The following is a 19,025-nucleotide window of genomic DNA, read 5'->3' as shown; positions in this document are numbered from 1 at the left end:
CCCAAACGCACGCACGCACGCACGCACGCGGGTAAGCACCCCCCCCCATTTAAGAGTCGAGCCCCCCCGCGGCCAAACGGGAGGCGCCGGTCACCACCCCACCGCCGCATTGGCGGAGGCTTGGGGTGGGGGGGGAGGAGCAGGAGAGAGGCCTCCTTGGCACCAGGAGCAGCGCACCTTTGGTTTTCGTAGACGTGGGTGGTCGTTCTCCCCTCGCGCACGATGTCCTCCATGATCTCGACCAGCGTTTTGAGACCGAAGAGGTAGTTCTCATCCGTGGTGGAGGCGGCCTCCGTGTGCGCAAAGTCCACGAGACGCACATCCGTCTCTGAGCCCCCCCCCGATTGTCAGACCTCACTACCCCATCACGTGCGTGTGAGTCGTATGTGCGGTGTACCGGAGCCCTTGGCGTCGTAGATGAGCAGCACCGAGGACGAGTAGAAATGGAAGCTGGTCTGGCTCTCGAACCAGCTCAGGATGGCACGCAGCTTGGGCAGCCACGCGTCGATGGCCTCGAAGCGGATGTTCTCTCCGTTGTCCAGAAACTCGACCAGCGCCTGAAGAGGAGGGAGGGAATGGTGGGTGATGCCATGAGTTTGGATTGGGGGGGGGGTTCGTCGCAGCTGAAAAGGAGGACACCCGGGTGGTGGCTGGTGGTGGCTGGTGGTGGGGCGTACGGGGCGCATGGTAGAGTCCCGAAGCTTGGCGCCCCAGGGTTTGTCACGCACCACGAGCGTTTCATCCTTGCGCCAGTACTGCGCGCACCCCCCACCCCCATCACCACCACCGCACAGCACCGCACGTGTATGCACGACACCCGCGTAAGGAAGCGCCACATCGGGTAGACGTGGGTGGAGGCGGAGGTGAGCAGATGGATATCTATGGATGGGGCGAAGGGTGGGCAGTGTGGGTGTACGCACGCGCATGCCGCACATGCGGAAGCCGAGGGACGAGGACGTGGTGACGGCGCAGAGGGCCTTCTGCTGGAGCACCTTCTTGGTGGAGGCCTGCTCATCGTGTCCGCGCCTCCCGATTTTGAGATCGCACACGCACGCCGCGTCCAGGCCCTTGGTCAGATCCTCCAGCACGATGTAGTGGCTCGTGCTCTTGCTGTGTGCCACCCATGTAGATAGCGGTATATTCAGACACTCGACACGCACGACACGCAAATCGGAAGCAGCGTTCAATCCTTGCTGCTGGCCATGTCCAGCCAACCCTTCCCCCCACCTCTCAAACCCCTCTCCTAAAAGCATCCCCGCCGCCGAGGTGACGCGTAGGTGGGTGTACGTACCCGGAGGGATCCGTCATGGAGCGGCGGCCGAAGTAGGCCGGGAAAAATTTCTGTTGCACCACCACCCCACCACCACCGCAGCAGCGAATGGGCATTACTACGGGGGAGGGGGGACGGCGAGGAGTGATGAGGGGAGGCGAGGCGAACCTGGACATCGTCGGGGAGCTTGCGCACCTGTTCGTAGAACTCGAACTCGGGGGCCGCCAGGGGCTTCAGAATGTTGGTGGCTTCCTTGAGCATGGCGTCCTTGCCCTTGTGCCCCGCCACCTGCACCGCCAGCCCCGCCGTCATCAGCACCGCAAACACCACCACAACCACGGCCACCAGCAGCACGACCACGACCACGACCACGACCACGACCACGAGCCACCACCACGCTGGTGCCACCCCTCTTTCCCTTGACTCCCTCGAGTTCCTTCCTTCCTCCATAGGAGGAGGGGCGGCGGCGGCGGAGCACCAACGGACCTGGTTGTCAAAGGTGGCCATCTCCTGGTGCTTGCTCACCACCTCGATGGCCCCGAGGAGAGATCCCGCAAAGGCGGCACATGCCGACGCCTCCAGGCTCCCGTCGCACCCCGCCTTGAATTCCTCCCACGAGATCTGCTCACACACACACGACACACACACGACACACACACAACACACCCAGTGCATGCAGCCAGCCACGCAGTGGAGGTCGGAGGGGGAGGAGGAGGGCCGCGTGAGGAAGGGGCAGGAGCGGAAGGAGAGCACTCGGGTGGCACCTCTCCGTCTCCATTGGCGTCGAGTTGCCTGAATAGCTCATCGGCGCCTGCTTCGATCTCGGGCTTGTTTGCGCTGCCCTCTCCTGCACCACCACCCACCGTCAGCCACCACCAGCCGCCAGCTGCCAGCCGCCAGCTACGACTCATGGCAGTCCCCCGCTATTCTGACGGAGGGAGCGGGCAAGGTGATGTTGGAGGGGAGGCGGGGCGGGGAAGGGTTGCCTTGCAGGAGAGAGCGGGCAGAGAGAAGGGAGTAGATCATGTCCACCACCTCATTTCGGTCCAACACGCCGTTGCCATCTGATCGCGTCCCAGACGACACGCATGACCCACACAAAAACATGTGCCATCGTGGTAAGTGCGAGTGCACACGCGGCGATAGGGCAATGCAATGAAAAAACCAGGGCGCCCTCGTGAGGTGGTGGCCAGCACCCGGTGCACGCGACGCGATGCCTGGATTGGGGGGAAGCGTGATTGGGGGGTGGGGTGGACGTGCCCTTGTCATAGAGCTGGAAGGCCCACTTGAGCTTGTCCTGCGATTCGCCATTGGTGACCATCGATATCCCGATTATGTACTCTGCAACGTGTGGGCGCACCGCAACACCGGATCAGCCCACCACCACCGTCACCACCAGCCACCACCACCGCCACACCGCCACCCCATCCACCCACCCACCAGGCCTCCTCCTCGTCGTCCGGCATCACCATCGTCACCAGCACCACCGCCATCATCCAATGGAGGGTGAAAAGGTAGGAACGTTTACCCTTAAAGTCGATGCGGTCGTCACCATCCTGCACCACCGCCCACCCGCGACGGCGACGTGAGCCCCACTACTACTACGACGACGACGACGACGACGACGACGACTACCTCATCACCGGTTGTGATGGGCGAGCGATGGAAGGGGAGCGGCGCACCGTGTTGAAGGCGTCGAAGATCTCCTCCCAGAGGGCAGGGCTACCGCCCTGCAGCTCCATGTTCTCGCGGATGAACTAGGCACCCACCGCCAGACCACCAGACCAGGCGCGTAAGAACAGAGGGAGCGGAGAGCGGGGAGGGTGGGCGCACCTCGTCGCGGGTCATGAACCCGGTGGAGTACTTGTTGCTGAACCTTTCATACACACGACGCAGCTCTGCCCTATCGACTGTTCCCCCCCCCACAAATAAATCAACAAACAATAAAACAAAATGGAAATAAAGCAAGGGAAGTGGGGCAGCAAGGGTACAGTCGGTAGAGGCGAGGAGGTGGCTGCTTTCGGCTGCCGTTAGATTGCCCTGTGCGTTGCCCATTGCTGCTCGCTACACGTCGTCGATCGTTGCAGACTTTTTTTCTTTTGGCCCACCTGGCCAATTTTATTCGTTTTGTGCCGACACTCCTGGTGGGTTTACGAGCTGACAACGCCTCTGGCCCGTTCTGCTTCGGTCGGGCTGCGGATGGGCTGGCGTTCGACGTCCCCGCTCGCCAGCTCTGATAGGTGCGTGGTCACACATCATCCATACCATACCCGCCGCCGCCGCCGCCCAACCAAAGCCACACATTCATCATCATCGTCAATAACAACGAAGATCAGATCCGGAGGACTACCGACCGGTTCTCGTTCTCATGTGGTGGTGCTGCTGGTGGTGGTGGCTGGTGGGGAGGAGGTGGTGTACCGTGGTAGGTGGGGGTGGGGAGGAACTTGTACTTGGAGTACACTGCTCGGCCCGACTTGAGGAGGTGCAAGGCGAACACGTCCACCACCAGCGTCGCCACGGCCTGCCCAAAAGAGAGAGAGAGAGAGAGAGAGAGAGATCACGCGCACGCGATAGTCCCTCGTGTGTTAAGTGCGCACCCCATCGCACCAGTGGTGGTAGGTGGTGGCTGGTGGTGGCTGGTGGAGGATGACGGGACATCGGTCTCAGGCAGAGGTACGCACCAGCAGGCCGAGACCAGACACAAACTGAGAGGGGGCGGAGGAGCCACAACCGCGCGCGTGTGGGGGGGGGGATTTGTCAGCCGCACACACAATAATGGGTTACCTGCTGCCGAGCAGGGAAGGCCCACACGCGCGCACACACACGCACAACAAGGAGACCAGGGGGTGGGGTGGGGTGTCGCGTACGCTCAGGAGGAGGGTCGCAAAGTCGAAGGCGCCCAGCTCGCCCGTCTGAAGGAAAATGAAGCGGATGCCGTGCCGGTTCCATATGACTGGCGGAGGGGAAAGAGGAGGGGGGAGAAGGGAACGTCAGTGAGACCGACTCTCACCGGTTGAGTGTCGTGTGTGCCATATGTGCGTCGTGTGCGAGCAGAAAGGGCGGCAGCACCAAGCAACGCACTGACAAGGTGGCTGGCGCACCTCGATTCTCGATGTTCTTGGTGTAGATGGGCTGCACGGCTTTGAACTTGGTATTCTCCACCATGCGAAGAGAATACTGGTAGCGGATGCTGCCCGTGCTGTAGGTGTGCGTGTTGCTGTAGGTGATGAACACCAGCACCACGAGCCCGTCATCCCGCAGGCTGCGCGACCGGTTCGAAGAAGCTGCGCCGCAACCACCAGGACCATAGATTTAGGGAGGGGGGGACGGGAGCGGAAGGGGCCTCGAGCACAGCTGCAATTAATTGGAGGAGGAGGAGGAGGAGGGGACTTACACGGCGTGTCGAGGGAGTCTATGCCGGCGGCCTGGAGGAGGGTGCGCACGTGTAACACGTCTGCCTTACCGCGCACCCCCACACTGTCGCCCTCTGCATGGTCGCGCACCTGCCACCAGCCACCACGCACGTGTGGAGCGGCCGTGAGCCCTCAAAAGGGTAATGCACCCAAGGCATCCTGCCTCATAAGGCATCGTGGTGGTGGTCGTGGTGGTGGCTGGTGGTGGTGGTGGCTGGTGGTCGTGGTCGTGGTGGTCGTGGTAGGAGGAGGAGCGCCCTCCGCGGAGGGCCGGCGCCAGGAGGATAAGTGCAAGCAGCAGCAGCACGCGTGAGTGCCGTACCGTGTGGCCATCGACATCGAGCAAGCCACCCGGAAGCTCTCGCGAATTGGCCAGCACGCCCACCTTAGGAGCGTAGATGGAGTGGTCCACCATCACCTGCACCCCCGCCGCCGCCGCCAAACCGATGGGTGCCCACACACGGATGATACCATGAGTCGCGTGCGTGCTCGTCAGGAGTCCCCGGGAGCAGAGAAGAGCAGAGAGGGGGGCGGGAGGGCTACGGTGAAGTTGCCGATGTCGGCCACGAAGTGTTCGGTTGAGTTGACGTCGACGTAGGTGCATGTGGGCTTCTCCAGGCTGCAGTTGGGCAGCACTTGATTCGTCTGCGTCACACGCGTGCTCACAAACTGGGGCGATGGGGAAGTGGTCATGCTCGTGCGTCCTGCACCAGTAGCCGCGGCACCCGACGAACGATCGTTCGAAGAAGAGAGGTGCAACGCACCATCGCTGTAGCCTCCACTTGTGGATAGCTGGTGCCCCCCCCACCACCACCACCACCACCACCACCACACCCGCCGCCCAACGAGGAGTAAGGTGGGTGAGCTCTCATTTCCCCTCACGAGGGGCAGCCGCCCGGTAGGGAGGAGGCGGAGGAGGAGGGAATGAGGAGGAGGGGATGCCGCACAGGACCAGGTTTTCGTCCCAGTAGAGGCACTCCCGATTGGGGAAGCCGTGCGTTTCGTTCTGCGCCTGCAGGCAGTAGGGCAGCGCCGTGGGTGCCATCGGCACCTGCCCTCGCGTTTGCGGCTGTCCACGCCATACGGCACACGAGGGGGTCAGTCAGCAGCAGCAACAGCAGCAGCAGCAGCAACGGCGGGGTGGTGGTGGTGCCACCCGTGTCTCCCTTCAACTACTACGACGCTCCATAATAACAACAAAAAAAAAACAATAAAGGGGGGCGGTACGCTTTGAAGGGAAACGCGGACAGCACCCACGGGGCGTTGCAGGAGCAGGTAGCGCTGCTGGAAGAGAATGGTGAAGCCCACGATGTAGCCCACTATCCCCAGCAGAAACGCATAGTGCACCAACCCCACCCGCCTGTCCTGTATGCGCACTATCTTCACCGTGCTGTAGGCCAACAGTGCATCTGGCACGCCCAGTTATTATTATGTTTGGGGGGGCAGTGACGGAGCGGACGGGGGACTTTGAGTACCCCAAGAGCAGGCTACCATGGCCGCCGCGAGCAGCTGCAAGTGCCAGGAGGGACGGAGATGAGAGAGGAGAGAGTTAAATGGGGAGAACTCCGTGCAAAAAAATTATTGGTGATGGGGCCAGTCTTCTTCGTACTAACAAAGGGGGGAGGTCATGGCTGGTGCGCGGCGGCGGCGGCAAGGTGTGATGATGAGCCTAGCGGGTCTGCTGCTGCTGCCGCTGCCGCTTCGTTTTTTCGTCGTTTGGGGGGTGCGATGGGCTCGCGCTCCTCTTCCTCCTGACGGGCGACCTGGTCGTCGGCATCCGGCGTTCTCCGCTTGGCGGTCGTCGTACCCCGCTGGGTTCCGTGCTGCTGGTGCTGCTGCTGCTGCTGCTGATCGACGAGCATCATCGCCATCACCTCCGCATCTCTGTGTGCCGGAGGAGGAGGAGGAGGAGGAGGAGGAGGAAGTGGTGGACGTTATACACCGCGTCATGCCGACTCAAGAGTACCTCGCGAACAGCACGTGACCCCCAACCCTACCCACCCGCCGCTACACCCCAAGCCTGAAGCCACGCGCTGAACACACCCGGTGGCCACGAAGCCGCGTACCGTGTGGAAGCTGCTGCCGAGCTGCTGTCGGCTTGCTGCTGCTGCTCGTGCAGAGCCTTGCCGATCACCTCCTTGCCAAAGTTGTCCTTCCAGGCGTTGAGCTTCCTCTTCTGCTCGTGGAGGTCTTCAAGCACCCCCGGTAGCGCTCGCCACGCCGGCCGTTGCGTCTGCGGAGGAGCACCCCCGAGCCATCGTCAGTTACCCCCCACCCACCCACCCCATCGGCAAAATCCAGGACAAGCGCGCGAAAAGCGCACGCTATGCGGTGGTGTCGTGTCGGGCGTACCTTGAGAAAGGTCTCCAGCATGTCGAGGCCCGACGCAGCCATCTCGAACCAGGAAACGAAGAAGGGCACCTGGTGGACCATGCGATGGAGCATATTAGTACTTCTGCTGCTGATGCTGCTGCTGCTGATATGGACTAGTATTCCGACGCGAGAGAGAGAGAGAGAGAGAACGCAGGGTGTACCTTCTTCTGGTCGAGGGTGATGCCCACGCCCGACACCTTCTCGGGCGGCCGCTCGTCGATGTACCCGAACAGCGAGATGTCAAAGTCCTCCTCTGCTGTGGGTACCAACGAGTGCGACACATAACAACGAGGTGTCAGCTGAGTCCCAACGCCCTCCCACCAGCCAGCCAGCATCTGAGTGCACCAGCTGGTCGCGTGGCGCTGTGGGAGGATTAGAGAGCACGCACGCACGCACGCACGCACGCACACGGACCCGCGGGAGTCTCGCCAAGGGCGCCCCAGTTGGCCCACGACGAGCCAGAGCCGTAGGCGGCGGCTTCCATGGGGTTGGACCCGCTGAGCTCGTAGCGGGAGAGGGCATCGGTGGGGAAGAGGTTGTCCGAGGACGTGTTGTAGAGGGCCGCCATGTCGCCCAGGAACGGAACCAGGTTGCGCCGCGACACGCCCGCCCCCATCACCTCCTCACCCGCCGCCAGAAGGTCCCCCTCCTCCACCTCGTCGTCGTCCTCGTCGTCCTCGCCGTCCTGGTCCCCGCCGTCCTCGTCGTCGTCCTCGTCTATCTCCGCTTCGTCTTCTTCGTAGTCATCGGTGTGGTCCCCCGGAAGCCCCTCGCCGCTGTTGGCTCCCCGGCTGCTCCGGCTGCCTCGTCGGCGCTGTCCTCCTCCTCCCCGCTTCTTCTTCCTCTTTTTCGTCGTCGTCGTCCCGCTCGCGCCTGACTTCCGCCGCCTGCGCAGTCCTTGGCCACCGTTGGCCGCCTCCATGTCGGCTTCGTCACCTTCCACGACGCGCATCGTCCAGTCGTCCGACGGCGTGGGCAGCGCGAGGTGGTGGTGGTGATGATGGTGAGAAACCGACGACGAGGAGGAGGAAGAGGACAGGGAGGAGGACAGGGAGGAGGAGTAGGGCGACGATGCCGAGGAGGAGGAGGACACGCCGGCGTAGGAGGGCGAGAGGGCGGACGACGTGGCGGCGAGGGAGGCCAGGGAGAGGCTGCCGGCCGAGGGGGGCGAGTCCTGCGGGTGGTGCTGGTGGTGCGGGTAGGCCGGCTGGGGAGGGCGTGCCTCGCGCTCCTTGAAGAGGGCGAGGCTCGACGGGTCCACGGCAGTGCAGATGTGGCCCTTCTTGGGCTTCCCGCACTTGTGGCACTTGTACGGCGAGCGCCGCTTTTTCTTGCTCTGCGGGGGCGACGAGGGATTCCCCACATCAGCGTGCTTGTGCGGCGGAGGCGACAGCAGTGCCATACTAGTAGGCGCCGACGAAGAAGAGAGCGAAGTAGAGGCCCCACCATCTTCAAGGTGCGAATTGGTGTCGGCGGCGAGTGGAGAAGAGGCGAAGGGTTTGATTTTTTTCCTTCGGCCAGGAGTGGAGGCTGAGTCCACGATGGTTGAAGTAGGAGAAGCGGCTGCTGAATCCATACTCGCTATCGAGAGAAGAGGTGGAAGGGAAACGATGGGCGGGGGTGGGGGGAGGGTCGATGCGGCCTCCATACCTTGGGCTTCCATGAACACACGCCGGAACAGTGGGCACCCTCTTAAGGGGGGTGAGGGTAGGGTATATATACCACAACAATACCACGAACGTGGTCGCCCCAAAATGCCTAATGCTTCGCGAATGGAAGAGGTTCCTCCTCTTTTTTCGGATTTAGAGTAAACATTTCGGCCGCTCCCAAAAAAAAATCCGTCCGTTGCCCACAACGGCTCTTTTTTATTTGGCGCACACCACCAAGCCGGCCCAACTACGACTGGTCGGGGGCAAAGTGCTTGTCGAGCGGCTGCCAGCACTTGTAGTAGTTCTGGTCCAGGTTATCGGCAACTTCGGCGAACTCGGTGAGGGAGAAGAGATAGGTTGACTCGAACATGAAGGCCAACGTCGTGTCAGGAATGCGCACCGGCTTCAGCTCCTCCCTGGGTCGTACCATCCGTGAACAGAACGTCAGCAGGCGCACGACACGCGCAACCGGTACCGCGCAGGGGAACGCGCGTGAGAATTTCTCTAGTGGGGGCCTACGCAGCTGCTCAAGCAAAGCAAAGCAAAGGGCAGGGGAGGAAAGAGGCGTGCGCACGTACGTGGAAGCTTTCTCAAATGTGGTCCTGTCGGGGCCGTGAGCGCTCATGCAGCTGTGTAGAGAAGCACCGCCCGGAAGGAAGCCCTCTTGCTTGGCCTCGTACATGCCCCTGCCCCCCCCCACAACGTGCCGCCCATGGATCTCGTCAGCAGCAGCGGGGCAAAAGGAAAGACGCGCAGGGTCCGCAGTGTCCCGGGTTGCCCCCCGGTCTGTGTACCTGATGAGGCCCATGAACTCGGACATGCAGTTGCGGTGGTAGTAGGGCGGCCTGAAGGTGTTCTCCGCGACGGCCCAACGCGGCGGGAAGATCACAAAGTCGCACGCCGCCACGCCCGGCGTGTTGGTCTGGCAGGTCAACACCGTGAAGATGGACGGATCCTGCGGCGCGGGAAAACCGAGGCATGTCAGCCTCACTTCCCTCACCCGTCTCAATCGGGCTGCCCTGTTGGCTACCCAGGCGTGCAAGGGCGTGCGCGTTGGGAATGCGTACGATGTGGTCGAACGTGACGGTGTTTATGGCGTTGAAGAGGGCCAGATCGTATTTGTACGGGGCGTAGTTGCCATGCCATGCCACCACATCGAACGGGGAGCGAGTCTGAAGGGTGGGAGGTGTGTCATGCAGGTGGTGCGTGCGTGCGTGCGTGCTAACGCGGGCAAACACACGGCAAGCCTGCCAAGTGGCTGATGAAAAGGGCGCTCACCTGGGTGCAGGTCCAAAGGGCGCCATTGAATTTGTTGACGATGGTGTACTCGCAATCGTCCTTGTCCTCGTAGGCGGCCACGGGGGTAAGGAAGTCCCGGGGGTTGGCCAAGCCGTTGGCGCCTGCAGTGCGCGCGTGTCGGCGTATGCCAGTGTGTGAGTGGGCCAGCGCGGGAAGGGGCAATGGCGGGGAAGCAAGGAATCACCGATGGGGCCGAGGTCGGGGATCTCAAAGTGTCCATCAAAGACCTCGGCGATGTAGCCACGCGAAGGCCCGTCCGGCAACGCCACGCGGAACCTGATGCCCTACACACACACACACCACACACGATCGCCGCGCGAAGCCAGATAAGTCGACACTGAATGGAATCGATCCACCCACTGCTCGGTGCCCCATGTGCGGCAGGGTAGGTACCCTCTGGATGACCGCGATCTCGCCCGACTTGACTTCGAGGTATCCGAATTCAGTCTGGATGTCCAGCGTACCCTGCTGCGGCACTGGTTGTCGAGGGAACCAGTCAGGCCACGCGGCAGAGCAAGCCGAGAAAAGAGAATGGCGTCGTCGTCGTCGTCGTCGTCATCATCATCATCCGGGTGCCAGCTCATTGGCGTGAGCAAGAGTGCTCAGGAGAGGTGGCGGCCTGTACCGATGAGAAAATCGCCGTCGCTGTTGTAGAAAGCGGTGTCGAGCATGTCGGCATTGGCCGTGTAGATGTAAATGCCCATGCCGGTCCTCGTGGACGGGTGGCCCGCCCCAGCGAGCGTGCGTAGGCCCATCACAAAGTCCACCTTCTCGTCTGCGCACATATGATGAAGAGGGATGGGGTGAGTGGTGGAGGGTGGAGAGTGGAGAGTGCCCGCAGGCGTCCACAGGCATCGCAGCGCGATGGCCTCGGGGAGGAGTGACGGAAGCGGGCAGGCAAAAGGGTGGGCTACCGTCGGCCGGGAAGGGGAAGGGCTTCCACCTCAGCTGGTTGGGGTCGAAGGAGAGGTCGGCAAAGTTGTTCTGCATGTACTTGTGGGCCAGCTTCTTGAACGGATTGTGGCCCACCGACGGGCGGATGCGATAGAGCCAGCTTTTGATACCAATCACAGCACAGCCACCGCCGCAGAGACACGCACGGTTAGCACGTGCCCCCTCTGTTCCCGTCCCGGTACCGACAGGCAGCGAAAAACACCTGCGCTGGGGAATTGAGTGGGAGGGGCAGGGGACACACCTCCTTTGGTTGCGTTTGCGGGGCATGGTGAAGGCGGTGCCGGAAAGCTGCTCGGCATAGAGCCCCTTGGGGCACTGCTGCGGCGTGTTTTGGCCCTGGATGCGCACCGCAGCACAGCCACCCTCAGCGACCAACAACCCCCCCCCAATCCACAATCTAATTCCTGGTGGCGACACCAGGAACACCGCGCGTAGGAGACGAACGAACCTTGGGGAGAGTGCCCTTGACCGCCTCTGAGCAGAAGTGGTTGCCGAAGCCTGGCAGGTACTCGTACTTGTCTTGCACAGCTGCTGCTGTCCCTTCCATCTGCTACGCGGGCAACCCCATTTTCATGTGTGTGAGTGACACGCGCGGCCTCTCGAGGCCACACGGCAGGCGCACCTCTTCTGCTACTACCCTTCCTACGACTTCAGGGCTTGCTGGTGGTGGGTTCACTTTGCTTGCTTGAGAAGTTTGTGCTCGTGGAGCGTGGCTCCCGCCCCCCCCCGCCTCGAAAAGTAACGGGGAAGCAGGCGAAAGAAAGGGGAGACGGCGGTCGCTCAGCCAACCACGTTCGTTCCCGCTGTGAGCTTTTCGGCAATCCCCGCTTATCGGACACACGTGTGGTTATTGCTGTTGTTGTTGTTGTGTCGCGGGTGTCAGGGCTGAGCCTTACCTGTTGATCGACCCCCCCCCCACCAGAAGTCTGGTGGGTCCAACCACTTCTTTGCTCTCACGCCACAGAACCAGCTGCGAGGTGGTCCCTGCGCCCATTTTCACTTTTACACGCACAACCGCACACACCACACACTTGTAAAGCGTGGTGCTCACGCTCCTTTTCTTCGCGTGCGTTCAATATCGCGGCTACGTGTGTGCTGTTGTGCCGAAGGCCAACAACGTCTTCACGTTTGTGGTGTCGAGCCAAGTGGTGACCCTCTACGGCAACAACTTCACCTATCGCTCCAGCGACCGCTCCGCCCGCAAGTTCAAGAGCAAGCCATCCGTCGAGCTGTGAGAGCAAACAACGAATAACAAACAAACAATATAAATAGTAGGTATGCGGAGTGGAGATCAAACCCCACCCCGCAAATAAATATTGGTGACAACGCTGCTGTCGAGCAAAATTTTGCCACGCGGTGGTGCGCGCTCAGCCCATCCCTACGGAGGGTGACAGGTCCAGGAGCGAGGACGACGACACTGCCCTGCGAGAAGAAGAAGAAGAAGAGAAGAACGAGAACAACAACAACAACAACAAGAACAACAACAAGAAAAGCGACGCGTGAGTGACGAGTGAGAGATAAATGCTACGTGGGTGGTGGGCGCTGGTACCGGCGTGGGGCAGGCGACGAGCAGGGGGTGCGGGATGCACCGGACGCGGCGAGATCGTCGCGCCTGGTCTTGTCCGGTCCTCCCTGCGTGTGCGCCACCTGGTGCGGGGCGGTGGCCACCTTGTCCTTCCGGCTGCTGCTGTTGCTCACACGCGTGGTCTCGCCGCTGCTGGCCAGGTCGTCGGCCGCCCCGCCCATGAGGAACCCGTCGTCGTCGTCGTCGTCGTTGTTGTTGTTGTTGTTGTTGTTGTTGTGTTGTTGTTGTTGTTGTTGTTGTTGTTGTTGTTGGAGTCGCCCTCGTCGTCGGACACCGCCTGGGACGAGAGGGGAGACGAGTTGAACGACGCCGTGAGGGACGACAGCGGCGTAACCTCTCCCGACGAACACCCATCGAACTCCTGCTAAACATACGCGCGGTGGCGGTGGCGGGCACCAACAACAACAACAACAACAACGAGGAGGAGGAGGAGGAGGAAACACACGTGAGTCGCTTTTGGGGGAGGGGGATGCCATTCCTACAAAATAAAAAGCCACAAAGAGAGAGAGAGAGGTACGCTTTTGCCGGCGTTGCGGAACCCGAAGCCTTTTCGCCGCCGCCGCGACGAACGTGGCCGCGCCTCGAACCTGCCACCATGGCGCACCACCAGCCACCGCCACCGATGGTTTGGGGGGCTCACCAGTATCAGCAGCTGACCAAGGACCGGCCAGAAGCGAGCAGCAGCAGCAGCAGCCGAAGCGAGCAGCAGCATAGGCGACTGGGAGGGGGGTAAGGGTAGGGGTACGAGGCGAGGGAGGAGAGCTTGGCGCTGATCTTGTCCTCATCGGCCACCTCGCCGCTCATGTAGGTTGTGGAGAAGTGGCGCAGGGAGAGCTGCGAGGACGACGACGAGAGCGGCGTGTTGCGGTAGTAGTGCGTAGACGTAGACGACGACGACGACGACGAGGAGGAGGAGGAGGAGTAGGAGGGCGAGGAGAACGAGGAGTAGGAGGACGAGGTCAGGGAGGAGGACAGGAGCGGGTGCTGTCGCGGGTACTGGTGGTGCGGCGCGAGCGTGTCGATGTAGGAGGGCGGGGACGAGTAGGGCGACGTGGACGACGACGACGGAAACGACGAGTAGGCCGGCACCACCCGGCCCCCCGACCCGGAAAGCGACGACGATGACGACATGGACGACGACGAAGTGGTGGCGTAGGCGGGCAGGGCCGTAGGCGGGCAGCCCATCGGTGGCTCGCTGGACTGTGACCGGCGTGTGGAGGACGAAGGAGGTGGAGGCGATGAGGAGGCCGAGTAGGAGGTGGCGGCGGAGGTGGAGGTGGAGGTGGTGGCCGAGAAGGAGAGGAGGGGCGAGGAAAGGAGGGAGGGGGTCGAGGCAGTGAGGTGGGTGGCGAGGGAGCGCCGGAGGGTGAGGCGCGAGGAGAGGGCGATCTCCGTGTCCAGGTGGTGCATGAGCTTCTGCCACTTGGTCACCTGCTCCGATGCCGCGATGTGGATCTTCTTCAGGTCGGCCGAGGCGCACAGCTGCGCCGACGCGTTGGCCGCCACCTCCGACGTCGCCCTGTGTTCACCCCGCCCACACGGCCGACGACACGGCAACCGACACAATTTGACGTCAACACAGCACGACACACCACGATACACGCTTGCGGTTGGCTCCAAACCCCCCCCCTCCGGTGGCCCCTCCTCTTTGCACGGGGGGGGTAGCGCTGCTCCCGCTGCTTGCGCACTGATTTGGGAGGAGCGGGAGCGGAGCTGCTGGCGGGGGGGGGGGAGCAGCATACGGGAGAGCGCGGAGGCGTCGGACGAGGTCGGCGTGTTCGCTGCGGGCCTGCTCGTACAGCCGCTCCATGTCTCCGCTTCGCTTGTCCCCGCGCGGCCTGTCCCCCCCCCAGCCCAACCAACGACGAAGCACCACCGCCACCACGACGAGGACGACAGCAGCGATCAGGCGGCCGCCTCTCAAGGGGCTCGAGGCGGGATCTGAGGGATATTGGGGGGGGGTATGGGTGTGTACCAGAGGTCTCGGAGCTGCAGCAGGTCACCGTGCAGTTGCCGATAGAACTCTTCCACCAGCTCCTGCACACACACACACACGCCACCAAACAACAACTCGTCAGGTGGGAGGTAGCGGCAACAACACCGAAAGGTTCGTCGTGTGCGCCGTGTGCGCCGTGTGTGGTGGGTGGGTGGGGTGGGTGGGTGCACGCACTCGAATCTGGGCGATTTTGCGCTCGTATTTGACAATCCTGCTCTTCCTGACCTGGTCGTCGCGCTGTTGCTTGGCCTCCGCTTCCTTCGCGGCCCCCTCTGGGACGTCATCGACAGCGGCGGCAGGCATCACAGCCGCGTGGTCTTGTGCAGTCTGCCTAGCGGGCGTGGTCATTGATGCCTTGGGCTCGTCATTGCCGCCGCCGACGTAAGTGCGAGCAGGAGGGGTGGTCGTGGCGAGGGTGGTGACGATGACGGTATTTTCGCGCGAAATGGCCGCGGTCGACTCTCGGCTCCGCGCGCCGCTGCCGGAATCGGAGGCGCAGTCGGCCTCCCGGTCGACCTCACACGTCTTCCTCCCGGCCGGGACGACGAGCTTGCTCGCCGCCCGGTTCCTGCTCTCCTGCTCTCTCTGGTGGATCCCCCTGAGGAGGTCGCGCACCAGCGCATCGATGGCCTCATGCACCGAAGCCCCTGCATGTATTATATATATATGTGTGTGTGTGACATCCTCATTACGTATCACGTAGACCACGACGCGACGCGACGCGACCAACGACCAACGACGCGTGGTACGGCAGATGGCGAGCAGGCGGGTAGGCGGAGCGCGCGTACCGTTCTTGGCGCTGATCAACCGCCATCGCCGGTAGCCGCACCGCTGCGCATACTACGTTGTTGCCGCCCCCCGCCCCCACTCAGCAGCAGCAGCAGCAGCAGCAGCAGCGTCAGGTGCGAGGGGACTCGTTCAACAGGCCCTCGGCATATGGTGACGGGCGGGCGTACGTACCACATCGAGGCTCTGGGGGCTGATGGCGGACGAGCCCGAGTCGCACTTGTTGCCCAGGAGGATCATCGCGGGGAGGCCCTCCTCCTGCTGCTGCTGCTCCTCCTCCTCCTCGGGGGGGCAGGTGGTCGGCCATGGCGTTGTACCACTCGTCGAGGGCGGACAGGGACTGGGCGTTGTCCCTCGCCGGCTTGGAGCAGTCGAACACCGTCACCACGCCCGACGCCTCCTCGAACAGGCGACGCAGGTTGGCCCCGCCCACCTGCGCCCGCCCGCCCGCCCGCCCGCCCGCTCCTGTCAGCTCCCCCCCATCAACAGCAGAAGCAGAGATGGTGGGAAGGAGGGGAGGGGGCTTGCAAGCAATGTTGGGTCACGACCTCGGCGTGGGCCACGTCGTAGAAGTGGAGGAGCACCACGGGTCCCAGGTCCCGGTACAGGGACTGCTCGATCTCCACCGACAGCAGGTCCACTCCTTTGCGTATATAGAAACATATATACGCCGGCATGGATGGCGGGGTGGTGTGTGAGCTCTCGCACACGCCAACCAATGAGTCACCCCCCCCCACAGCCGCTGATGTGAAGACGTGCCCACCAGCCACCACCGCCGCCACCACACGACACGACTAGCCGCCGCCGCCGCCGCTGCTGGGTGCGCACCGATGGTCGGGACGTAGGTCTTGGAGAAGAGGTCCTGCGTGTAGCGCCGGATGATGGACGTCTTGCCCACGCCCCTGCCCCCCACCATCTGCCCCCCTCCCCGCACGACCACCACGCATGGCGCGAGAAAGACCCGCCACCGCCGGCGCATGCACGCACGCACGCACGCACGTGAGAGGGAGAGGCAAACATACACATGCACACGCATAGGCTTGCATGCCTGGTGGTTTCGGCCCAGCGATGGGAGCTGGGCCGGTGGTGGCGTGGGAGAGGTTGCGTTAAGCGCGCGCACCACGATTTTGAGTTCAACGTTGGGCACGCCCTCCTCGACGTCGACATCGATGCCAGGCGGCCCAGCGCCGCTGTGCAAGCCCGGATTGCGATTGCTGGCGAGGGGTCGAGGCAACGCACTGCGCGTCACCACACACACACGACACACACGAAGCACCAGCGATGAAGTGCAAAGCAAGACCACGGGTGAGTAGGCAGACCCACTGCGCACACCACCCACGAAGAAGTGAGGACGGGAGAAGAAAGCAAGGCGTGCGCACTGGTGCGGCGGCCGCTTGGCCTTGGCGCTGAGCTGCTGCTCGTCCTTGGAAAAGAGGCCGCTCAGGAAGTTGAACATGCTTCTCTGCTCTTCGTGCAGCAGCAGCAGCAGCACACGGGCCACGTACGCGAGGCCAAGGAAGAAGGGCGCGTGAGTTGCAGGCCGCAGGGAAGAGAAGCTGCTGTGCTCCCTTTGCAGCAAGAAGCGGAGATTACAATACTGGGGGGGGGAATACCTGCTCGCGCTCAAAGCCCGACTCGTGCAGAGCAGACTGCGACTTAGTAGGTGCCACGGCAGCAGCAGCAGAGAAGAGGGTGGGTGGGAGCGCGAGATGCAAGTCGAGGAGCAACTTCTTCTTGATGCTCTCTTACTGTTCCAGGTCCGCAAGGGGTTCTGGCATTTGGGCAATGTGCGAGCGTCGAATTCTTCCGAAACTGTTTTTCGCGAGGCAGAAAAAAACCGGCAGCAACCCGCGCATTTGCCGTGCATCAGGATTGCCGCTATTGATATAGAATCAGATCAGGCCAACAAACATCCTTATGCAAGCATCAGGAACCAAGCGTGCACACGACGAAACTGAGGCAGCCCAGCCTGAGGTTGAACAGACCCCGACTGGCGAAAGCGCTGCCCAAGAGGATGAGCGACCCGCCTCTACCGCTCATCATGAAGAAGCCGAAGAATCCACAGCCCCTCAAGCAAAGCGAAGCCGAACAGAAAAAGATGCTGGTAAACCCCTGCATGAACCGTTCTTCCGCCTTAATTTGTGTGATGGAACCGTCTAAACGTATGAACCGCTGCAGAGGATGCGTCGACCCCTACCGAGGTGGCCAGCGATGCCGCTGCAACTGAGGCTGCAACTGAGGCCGCACCTGCGGCCTCGGATGACAGTGGCCACGCCGCTGGCGAGCAGCAGCAGCAGCAGGGCTACGCAGGACAGGGTGACTACTCGGGCTATGGGTCGGCCTCGGCTGCCGTTGACTATTCAACGGGTGGCTACGACCCGCAGGCCTACGCCGCCTATGCCGGCCACTACGACCCATCGATGGCCTATGGCGGGTACGGTGCCAGCGGCTATGCGGCCGCTGCTGCCGCTGGGTCAGCTGCCGCCGCACCACCGGCCGCTGCTGCTCCTGCCGTTCCGTCGGCCCCCATTCCCGACAGCCACTCGCCCGATCCTCCCTCGAAGGTGCTCCACTTCAGGAATGTCACCTCCGAGCTCACTCAGGTGTGTCTCCCCCCCCCCCAACTCTCCCCCGCGTCCAGCTGCGTCGTGTCGCGTCGTGTCATCGCGGTGCCTAATTGCAGTGGTCTTGTGTTGGATGGCGAACGGCGCGCAGGAGGACATCATGGAGTTGGCGGCGCCCTTCGGCACGGTGGAGAAGGTGGTGATGCTGACGTCCAAGAACCAGGCCCTCCTCGAGTTCGCTGACATAGCGGCGGCCATTTCCATGAGCAACTTTTACCTCAGGTAACCCTCCTCCATGCTCTGTGCGATTTCTATGTACTTTATTTATTTATTTATCTGCAACAGCCATTGAAACAGTTGCAAACAACAAACTGGGCTGCGGGAAACTTCCAACTGACGCTCGCGCCTCCTCCTCCTCCTCCTCCTCGTCTTTCTTTCTTTCTTTCTTCCTGCCGCCAGCACCCAGCCCAACATCCGCGGGCGCAAGGTCTACATGCGCTTCTCGCGCCATCAGCAGCTCACCGCGTCGGCCGCGGGACCCAACCGCATCCTGCTGGTCACGCTCCAGACCGAGCAGGAGCCCGTCATCCCGATCACCGCCGACATTGTGTGGCAGATCTTCTCCTCCTACGGCTTCATCGAGAAGATCGTCGTCATGAACCGGCAGTCCCAGGAGTACGCCGGTGCGCCCTCTCTCCCTCCTTCCCGCCCTCCCTTATTTTATTTTATTTTCAAGTAATGTGTTTCGCCCTCCTCACCTGTTGCATCATGGACGCCCCCTTCCCCCCCCCTATCTATCGCAAACAGAGGAGTCCAGGCGAGACTCGCGCCTGCAGACGCTGGTGCAGTTTTCGAGCCCCGCCTCCGCGCAGACGGCGTCGCAGTACCTCAACGGGAAGACCGTCTACGTGGGCACCGACCCCATCATGTCCATCACCCTCTTCATCCAGTACTCGCACCTCACACAGCTCACCGTCAAGCACAACTCGGCCTCTGCCAGGTACGCCCCTCAACACCTCCTCACTCCCACTCCCACTCCCGCCCTTCTTCCCTCCTCCTTCTCCTCCTCCTCCTCCTCGTCGTTTCGCCTGTTCCTTCCTCCGGGTCTCCCTTCCGTCTATCACCCCCCCCCCCGA

General features: G+C 62.4%; 7 protein-coding genes across 7 annotated transcripts in view; 2 read left to right on the top strand and 5 right to left on the bottom strand.

Annotated features, from left to right (window-relative positions):
* ACA1_216350 (EF hand domain containing protein) overlaps positions 1-3,325 on the bottom strand; it is a gene marked incomplete at both ends in the record, with an annotated part of 3,468 nt that extends 143 nt beyond the window's left edge. Inside the window, 12 exons of the mRNA XM_004337098.1 lie at positions 178-328; positions 398-557; positions 678-755; positions 921-1,110; positions 1,292-1,341; positions 1,439-1,891; positions 2,035-2,107; positions 2,527-2,611; positions 2,688-2,826; positions 2,953-3,027; positions 3,104-3,180; positions 3,262-3,325. Coding sequence (XP_004337146.1) covers positions 178-328; positions 398-557; positions 678-755; positions 921-1,110; positions 1,292-1,341; positions 1,439-1,891; positions 2,035-2,107; positions 2,527-2,611; positions 2,688-2,826; positions 2,953-3,027; positions 3,104-3,180; positions 3,262-3,325 — 1,595 coding nt within the window. The remainder of the gene's footprint in view (positions 1-177; positions 329-397; positions 558-677; positions 756-920; positions 1,111-1,291; positions 1,342-1,438; positions 1,892-2,034; positions 2,108-2,526; positions 2,612-2,687; positions 2,827-2,952; positions 3,028-3,103; positions 3,181-3,261) is intronic.
* Positions 3,326-3,602: 277 nt separating this feature from the next.
* Positions 3,603-6,177, bottom strand: ACA1_216340 (purinergic receptor, putative; the record flags this gene model as incomplete). Its single annotated transcript, XM_004337097.1, has 11 exons — positions 3,603-3,649; positions 3,689-3,791; positions 4,138-4,223; positions 4,372-4,554; positions 4,734-4,773; positions 5,006-5,101; positions 5,227-5,387; positions 5,448-5,475; positions 5,636-5,752; positions 5,911-6,092; positions 6,159-6,177. The coding sequence occupies 11 exons, from the start codon at positions 6,175-6,177 to the stop codon at positions 3,603-3,605; spliced, it is 1,062 nt and encodes a 353-aa protein (XP_004337145.1).
* A 131-nt stretch (positions 6,178-6,308) lies between these two features.
* Positions 6,309-8,458, bottom strand: ACA1_216330 (uncharacterized protein; the record flags this gene model as incomplete). The annotated part of the gene is made up of 6 exons (XM_004337096.1): positions 6,309-6,567; positions 6,650-6,676; positions 6,750-6,916; positions 7,036-7,104; positions 7,218-7,312; positions 7,471-8,458. 6 exons carry the CDS (start codon positions 8,456-8,458, stop codon positions 6,309-6,311), a joined length of 1,605 nt encoding a protein of 534 aa, XP_004337144.1.
* A 494-nt stretch (positions 8,459-8,952) lies between these two features.
* ACA1_216320 (homogentisate 1,2dioxygenase) lies at positions 8,953-11,505 on the bottom strand (the record flags this gene model as incomplete). Its single annotated transcript, XM_004337095.1, has 11 exons — positions 8,953-9,121; positions 9,284-9,391; positions 9,500-9,660; positions 9,773-9,877; positions 9,984-10,105; positions 10,189-10,288; positions 10,398-10,480; positions 10,630-10,779; positions 10,919-11,058; positions 11,200-11,294; positions 11,407-11,505. 11 exons carry the CDS (start codon positions 11,503-11,505, stop codon positions 8,953-8,955), a joined length of 1,332 nt encoding a protein of 443 aa, XP_004337143.1.
* Positions 11,506-12,019: 514 nt separating this feature from the next.
* ACA1_216310 (uncharacterized protein) lies at positions 12,020-12,193 on the top strand (the record flags this gene model as incomplete). Its single annotated transcript, XM_004337094.1, has 1 exon — positions 12,020-12,193. A coding segment is annotated over one exon (174 nt), but the record flags the coding sequence as incomplete, so codon positions are not given.
* Positions 12,194-12,652: 459 nt separating this feature from the next.
* On the bottom strand, positions 12,653-16,781 carry ACA1_216300 (Ras family protein; the record flags this gene model as incomplete). Its single annotated transcript, XM_004337093.1, has 13 exons — positions 12,653-12,904; positions 13,061-13,130; positions 13,289-14,062; positions 14,286-14,381; positions 14,519-14,580; positions 14,714-15,186; positions 15,328-15,370; positions 15,500-15,665; positions 15,703-15,797; positions 15,871-15,968; positions 16,154-16,241; positions 16,446-16,563; positions 16,705-16,781. 13 exons carry the CDS (start codon positions 16,779-16,781, stop codon positions 12,653-12,655), a joined length of 2,412 nt encoding a protein of 803 aa, XP_004337141.1.
* Positions 16,782-17,339: 558 nt separating this feature from the next.
* The window catches only part of ACA1_216190 (protein kinase domain containing protein), a gene marked incomplete at both ends in the record, with an annotated part of 2,576 nt that continues 890 nt past the window's right edge, over positions 17,340-19,025 (top strand). The window contains 5 exons of the mRNA XM_004337092.1: positions 17,340-17,448; positions 17,504-17,928; positions 18,041-18,171; positions 18,349-18,572; positions 18,697-18,878. Coding sequence (XP_004337140.1) covers positions 17,340-17,448; positions 17,504-17,928; positions 18,041-18,171; positions 18,349-18,572; positions 18,697-18,878 — 1,071 coding nt within the window. The remainder of the gene's footprint in view (positions 17,449-17,503; positions 17,929-18,040; positions 18,172-18,348; positions 18,573-18,696; positions 18,879-19,025) is intronic.

The sequence above is a fragment of the Acanthamoeba castellanii genome (genome assembly GCF_000313135.1).
Source record: "Acanthamoeba castellanii str. Neff unplaced genomic scaffold scf7180000084758, whole genome shotgun sequence".
Taxonomy (NCBI): Eukaryota; Discosea; order Longamoebia; family Acanthamoebidae; genus Acanthamoeba; species Acanthamoeba castellanii.
Note: the sequence above shows the minus strand (reverse complement) of the source record. Positions and strands in the feature narration are given on the sequence as shown.